Source organism: Rhincodon typus, chromosome 13 (genome assembly GCF_021869965.1).
Source record: "Rhincodon typus isolate 14 chromosome 13, sRhiTyp1.1, whole genome shotgun sequence".
Taxonomy (NCBI): domain Eukaryota; kingdom Metazoa; phylum Chordata; class Chondrichthyes; order Orectolobiformes; family Rhincodontidae; genus Rhincodon; species Rhincodon typus.
Window position 1 is genome coordinate 11,639,288 of NC_063344.1, and position 7,815 is coordinate 11,647,102.

Sequence of the window (7,815 nt, forward strand, 5' to 3'; positions counted from 1 at the left end):
TGCCTACCGCTAACCCTTATTTACATAGTTAAAACATATGATGATTTGACCTCTTTGCTAAATTTCCCTTTCTGTGGCCTAAGGAGAATGGTCCCATGTACGATTATATGAAACAGGAGAAGAAGTAGACCATTCTCCTCCTCACGTTCGCTCTGCCGTTCAATAAATGAGCAGCACTTTGAAAGCTTGTGATTTCAAATAAACCTGTTGGACTATAACCTGGTGTCGTGTGACTTCTGACCTTGTCCACCCCAGACCAACACCGGCACCTCCACACCGTTCAATAAAAGCATGGCTGACCTGTTTGAGTTGCAAATTCCCATTGATTCCCGATTAACCTTTGATTCCCCTGCCTAACAAGAATCTACCTCCATCTTAAGCATACTCAATGACTCTGCCTCCAGCATATTCTGAGAGAAAGAGTTTCAAAGTTGCACAATGCTCTGAGGAAAAAAGATTTCTCGGCATCTCTGTCCTAAAACAAAGATCCCTAATTCTTGAACAGTACTCCCCAGTTCTGACTAATCCACAAGGGAAACATTGTCTTCATATCCACTTGTCAAGACCATTCAGCATCTTTTATACCTCAGTCGAGTCACCCCTCACTCCTCTAAACTCCGGCTGAAGCAAATGTAGTGTGTCCTGCCATCCTTGTAAGACAACCCACCCGTTTCGGGTATTAATCTAGTAAACAGCGACTGAACTACATTACATTGTTCCTTAAATATGGAAAGCAAAACTCTATTTAGTATTCAAGATGTGTCTCACCAATGCCCTGTATAACTGAAGCATAAAATCCCTTACTTTTACTTCCAATTTCTTTCATCATAAATCATAACATTCCATTGGCTTTTTAATTACTTGCTGTACTTAGTGTACTAACTTTTGTGACTCATACACTAGAACACCTAGATCCCTCTGCAGCTCAGATTTCTACAGTTGTTCTCCACTTAAATGATACTCAGCCTTCTGATTCTTTTTACAGAAGTGAACAACTTCATGTTTTCCCACATTATACTGCATCTGCCACATTTTAACCCACTCACTCAATCTATATCTGTTAACAACCTCCCTAAATCATCTTCACAACATATTTTCCAATTAATCTTGTGTCATCTACAACCATTCCCTTGTCTAAGTAATTAATAATAGTTGTTAAAGGCTAAGGCCCTGGCATTGACCCCTGTGGAACCCCACTGGCAATCAGAAAAGACCCATTTAAGCACAGGGCTTGTTTTCTGTGGGCTGGTCAATCTTTTATCCCTGCTAATATGTTACCCTCTGCACCATGAGCTCCCACATGGTGCAGAAACCCCTTATATTGCACCTTGTCAAAAGCCTTATGGAATTCCAAGTACAGTTCTTCTAAAAGCTCCCCTTTTATCCATGGTGCATGGCAGTACTTCTAATAAATTAGTCAAAAATGATATCCCTTTTGCAGAACCAAGCTGTTTTACCAACTATTTTAAGATTTTCTAACGTCCTTAATCATTGCCCATAGGGAAGGTTTTGGATTCAATGTCAAGCTAACCTTCATGTAGCCGCCTTCTTCTCACCTCCTTCCCTTGAGTAGAGGAGTTACATTTGCTATTTCCAATCCGATGGAACCTTTCAAGGATGTAGAGAACTTAGGAAAATTAACACCAAAGTTTCTACTTTCTCATTAGCTACCATTTTTAAGAAACTACTTCACTGCCCTCTCCAGATAACCAAAGTGCCTCATTCCTGGTACCATTGCAACGAACTGCCTTTGTATGTCCTTACCCAGCTGTTGTCATCCTTCCTAAAGAGAGATGGCCCAATTTGGACACAGTACTCTACTCCAGCTTGAACATTATTTCACTTACAAATGTTTAGTATGTGCTGATGATATAATTTATGCTCTGATCTTGTGTATTTTATTTAATGTCTCAGTTACTGAACGAACTGAGTGTAGTGGAGGCGGAGTTGTTGCTGAAATCCTCGAGTCTGGCTGGGAGCTACACCACAGGACTGTGCCTGTGCATCGTGGCCGTGCTACGACGCTACCATTCTTGCCTCGTGCTCAACCCCGACCAGACGGCACAAGTGTTTGAAGGGTGAGGAGTGGTGTTTGAGCCTTTGCAGACTCGTGGTAAAGTTGGTTGCAGTAGTCGAGGTGGAGCTTAGTTTGTTATAACCAGGTTTGTGCGGTTCGGGCCAGACCATCACTCAGCGTAGTTAACGGTAGAGCTCAGTGATCAGATTTGGAGCATTCCTGATTATTTCCAACAGCTTTGCAGCTACCATATGCTTTACATAACCCCCTGCTGGTAAACAGTCGCTGTTCGTCATTTAAACCCTTGTTGGACCTCTCTCTCTTCTTGCTGATTGCTTTTCTAAAGTTCCTGCTGTAAATATTCAACCATGTTATTGCCTCCTCATTTACTGTCAACTCTCTTTCAATGCCCTGTCTGTTTGGTTGGTTTTCATTCCAGCCACCCCAAGATTATTTATCCTAAATCAATGCATCCCTGGTGCATTACTCCTTTTGTGGCCTTTGGCCCCGTCTACCAGTCTGTCTTAATCCAATATCCCTCCTTCCTGATGCCATCTCTCTCAGTCTCATGCCCACCTGCACCAAAGAAGCTAATGTTAATGCTTGGTAGTTGTACCTTAAGCTCAATTGCTGGTCCATTTTGCTCTTTATTGGTGTGCTCCTGACACACAATTTTACTTCCCTGCTATCAGTCTGACAGTTGCTGCTGTGCTGTTTGGATTCCAGTCCAAAATTAATTGTTAATTAGCTCGCATTTCCTGCAGCTTAATATTTCAATGATAGGATTGGCTCCTGCTAGAAGCTCCATACTTTAACCCCAGTCTTGCTCCTCTTTCAAACAGCATCTTACATGTTGTTGATCTGCATCCCTCCACTTGGAATTTGATGGTTTCTGTGCTGCCTTCCAATACGTGGGATCCCTTGACTCATGGAGCTGTTCCAGTGTCTTATTTACTAATACTGGTTGATCTGACTCACCAATTCCCAACATGTCACTTTCAAAATGCTGGTCCTGATTTGCAAATCCTTACTCCCTTGCTCTTCCCTTTGCAATTGACTCCCATCCTACAGAGCAGATTGCACACGCTACCCCTCCAACTCTTGGATTTTATGTGTCTTCCGTCACTATCGCTGCAGTCTCTTCGTTCCTCCAATCACACCCCTATTCTCTGCAATTGACTTCCTTAAACCCCCCCCGCCCTAAAGCATTGTTCCTCTTGTCGTATAATGAGAACGCTAATAACAAGGTGATGTATAAGATGTTACAATACTGCCATCAGCAGCTACGTGATCTCGAGATTCTGGGGAGAGGATGGAATAGCTTGCATCGGAGAGTTTCAGATGGGTGTACAATGTGTAAAGAGATTGTTGGAATGCCTGAGAGTCAGCTGATAGTTCCTCTTTGGTAAGACAAAGACCCATCCAGATGCAGTACACCAGGAGTGGAGACAGTACAGTCTATGAGGACAGTGTCTCAGAATTGCAGGATTGAACCAAACTTCAGGGAAGCCCAACCCATAAGAACTGATCAGCTAAGTGTCACATTAATAAAGATCGATCAAACAGCGTCTCTCTTTCACATTCTCCTCCAAATTTAGCCTTTTTGGCCATCCTCGTTAGTCAGAGCCCTTCCTCCCAATTACTGCCCAGGACACACTCTAATCCTCCTGCCCCTCTTTTAACTGATGAACTTTTGAACATTTTGTTGCAGTAAAGCGCACCCCGGGATCACTCCCATCCCAGCAATCAGTACTGCCTGTAGGAGAGCCTAGCCTTGGAAAGCTGGAAGAAAATGTTGGTTCCATCCATCCCTGCTACATATAGTAGGAGGCGGTATTTATGCGCGAATATTTCAGAGAAATGTAATGCACCATTTCTCACCTCTTGTACAGAATTACAGACCATTTCAAAGTCACTGACTGTATGCATTTAGCCATTACCAATGAAGGCCTGGTGCTACATAAATGAAGGTCTCCTGTACCAGTGGCAACAAGTTTTAAAAATTCACCCCTTGGTGATAGGAGAGTGGAAGCTCCGGTCTCAGCGTAGACCAGTTGAAACTGGGCTGACCTGGAAACATTGTCCCAGCCACAGATAGTCATTTGAGATTCACTGACTTTTTTAAAAAAAAAAAATTGATCCATGGAATGTAAGTGTTACCGGTTGGTCCAGCATTTCTTGCCCATCCCTAGTTGCCCTTGAGAAGGCGGTGAGCTGCCTTCCTGAGCCACTGCAGTCCACTTGGTGGGGATAGATCCACGAGGAAGGGAGTTCCAGGATGTGACCCAGCGACAATGATATATTTTCCCAGTCAGGACACTGAGTGGTCTGGAGGGGAAACATGCCAGGCTCATTCTGAACATTGTGCTGCTTTGTCATTGATATTCTATCAAACCAGAGGGTCCCGTGGGACAAACTGTAAAACAGCTTGAGGAAGAAAACTTGAATCGAAGTTGTGGAACAGATAGGGCAGGTGCAATGCTGTTTTTGCATCTCATCCCATATTTCTGTGAACCAACTTCAGTGGAGAACTGAATCGGGTGTGGTGTCAAGGCAGCAGTTCACCCAGTCCCCAGGCTCTGTACACAGCAGTCTGGGCTGAAATTGCAATGTGTTTGTTTGGGACCAGAATCATGATATTATTCGGACAACTCTGGGTGGGGGTGGGGGTGGGATGTTCCTCCGTCGCTAACGTTTCGATGGAGGTCAGCTTTCACTTATTCTTGGAAATGCTGCTGCTCAAGTCAACGGTTAATGGCCCTCTGCTAAAGTGGGGAGATACCTGAATGGTCTGTTTTCTTTCATTCCGCTGTCTGATCCTTCCAACTTCCTGTCTGTATCCTCTCTCTTGCAGGCTGTGTGGGGTAGTAAAGCATGTTGTCAATCCTTCAGAATGCTCCTCTCCCGAAAGATGCATTCTGGCCTACCTGTATGACCTTTATGTATCTTGCAGTCACTTAAGAAGCAAGTTTGGTGATCTTTTCAGGTGAGTACTTGCACTCCAGGACCCAAAAGGTTCCTTCTCTGGGCAGCTGGCTGATCTTTTCAAACATAAAAGCTTTTCCTCAGTTAATATGTATTCAGCACCAAGTGTCACTTGATAAAATAAGCAAAACAGAAATGTGTGGCAGACTGGTTAGAACAACTAGATAATTACGATTCCTGTCGAGAGAGCTTGCTACCCTGAAGTTGTTTCAAATTGAACCTTAATAAGAGTGACGTTGATCGAAAACATGCATTTTGATAAGTGTGCTGACAAATTTAAAGGTAGTGGAACTTGGGGACTTCAGTGTGACTTCTGAGCTGTGGTAAAACAGTTTGAGTGAGTGCTGTGAAGGGTTTTGGGGATTGGAGCCACTAAAGTGGGATGTTCACTCCCAGACCATCGTTTGTAGAATTTCCCAATTCACCGGTGTTATGTGACCCGGTGATGCACAAAGATGGGGCTGTTTCTTCACTTGTCACCTGTAGAGGATATTGAGATATCATGCAATAGTGAAAAGCCATGCAAGTGTTGCATTCTGTCTATGGTGTGTTGCAAAGAGACCAGGAAAAAACCATCAGTTTACAGACAGTTAATCATAACCTCATGTGATTAATTTTTAAAGGGGCCCTGGTGCGTGACACACACTTCTGGGAAAAAAAATCACAATTAATTGAATTGTGCTAATTGGAGCCTGAGTTCCCCGTAGCCTCTCTGCTCTGGATCCGATTAGAATTTCAAGTGTTCTCCCTTTCTACACCCAAAAATTCCAGGCAATCTGCCCAAGATGTTTGAGGCGACCTGTAGCGACTGTGACATTCTTTTGTTGTGGTGGTTGTGCTCAGTTTTCAAGCTGTGCGTGTTAATGAGACTCAGCAGAGTTTAATTTGACATTTTCGATTGGAAATATCAGCCCAGCACAACTGGTAATGACATGACATTGAAACAGTTTTTAAAAGAAATGTTGTGTAGTTTTCCCGCTGCCGCAGGTTCTATTTCTTGTTATTCTGCAGTCTCCCCATAGATCTAGACCAGTCTTTCACAGCAAGCTTTACATCCCAGAGATAGTAAGAACTGCAGATGCTGGAGTCAGAGATAACACCATGTGGAGCTGGAGGAACACAGCAGGCCAGGCAGCATGAGAGGAGCAGGAAAGTTGACGTTTCGGGTCAGGACCCTTTACATCCCATTTGTTTTTAAGTCTTATCTTTTTAAAGCCCCCTCCATCTAGATGTTTGTTGTTCAAATTGAACCAGATATCTCCCTATACTATTGGGTACTACGAGATCAGTAGAATGACCCAGAGCGAACCATTTGTCAATGATCCTTCCCTCTCGCTCATTTACACTCACAACAATGCTTTCTTTCTTTTTCTCCCTATTTCTCTCTCGCTCTTTATATTTCTGCTTTACTTGTTTCCCACATAGCTATGATCTGAGAAAACAGAGACCAGCACCCGGAGCAGTGAGGTATGAATGTCTGGCCTGTGTTTTCACTTCGCAGATTACTAAGGTATTAACCTTGCATATGGCCAGACCAACTTTTGTCTATGTTTGTTGAGTTTTGTTTGTCTTAGGCAGTCCAAAGACTCTGGGTGATTGCAAACACATTTACTGCTCACATAGGTCTTTTCACCATTGCGAAGTAATCAAATATTCCATACTCCACTTTGTGAATCTTTTCAACTACCTTAAGAACATAAGAGCTAGGAGCAGGAGTAGGCAAGTCAGCCTGGCTAGCTTGCTTCGCCATTTTGTATGACCATGGCTGATCTTATTCTTGGCCTCAACTTCACATTCCTATCAGTTCTCCATAATTTTTTAACCCATTACTGATTAAAAAATCTGCATCCTTCTTAAAGATAGCAAGAACTGCAGATGCTGGAGTCAGAGTCAACACATTGTGGAGCTGGAGGAACGCAGCAGGCCAGACAGCATCAGAGGAGCAGGAAAGTCGACGTTGACCCTTGAAGGGTCCCAAACCAAAACGTCAACTTTCCTGCTCCTCTGATGCTGCCTGGCCTGCTGCGTTCCTCCAGCTCCACACTGTGTTATCTCCTCCTTAAATTTATTCAGTATTTCAACATCCGTCTCACTCTGAGTTAATGAATTCCACAGATTCATACACCCTTTGTGAGAACTAAAGAAGGATTTATTGGGCTTGGAGGGAGTACAACGTGGGATTACATGAAGGATACCTGAACTTCAGCGTATAAAGTTATGAGGAGTGATTATACAAATTAGGCCTGTTTCCTTTAGAAGTTAGAAGGTCAAGAGGTGATCTGATTCAAGATATTAACAGGAAACGACAGGGTAAATAAAGATAAACAATTTCCACTGGTCGGACATCCTAGAAGTAGGGGCATAGTCTGAGAATCAGGGCCTGATCATTCAGGAGGAAGGTTAGGAAGCTCTTTTACACATACAGGCTGGTAGATATTTGGAGCTCTTTTTCACAAATGACAGTGGATGCAGTATCAATTGTTAATCTTAAATATGGGATAGATAAATTTTGGTAAGCAAAGGTATTAAGAGATATGGGCCAATCGCAAGTAAGTGTAGTTAGGCCACAGATCAGCCGTGATCTCATTGAATGGTAGAACAGGCCCAAGGGGCTGAATGACCTACTCCTGTTCCTCTGTTCCTCAGCTTTGTTTTAAATTTGCCATCCTTTAACCTAAACCTATGACCTGTTGTTCTGGATTGCTCCACAAGATGTACCATCCATTCTGTCCAAAAACAAAGTTGCCGGAAAACCTCAGCAGGTCTGGCAGCATCTGTGAAGGAGAAAACAGAGTTAACGTTTCAGGTCCGGT

At 43.3% G+C, this 7,815-nt stretch overlaps 1 protein-coding gene across 1 annotated transcript in view; it reads left to right on the top strand.

The window, feature by feature from the left end:
* LOC125484705 (mediator of RNA polymerase II transcription subunit 12-like protein) overlaps nt 1–7,815 on the top strand; it is a 50,546-nt gene that overhangs the window by 6,291 nt on the left and 36,440 nt on the right. The window contains exons 4-5 of the mRNA XM_048604506.1: nt 1,915–2,078; nt 4,872–5,003. Coding sequence (XP_048460463.1) covers nt 1,915–2,078; nt 4,872–5,003 — 296 coding nt within the window. The remainder of the gene's footprint in view (nt 1–1,914; nt 2,079–4,871; nt 5,004–7,815) is intronic.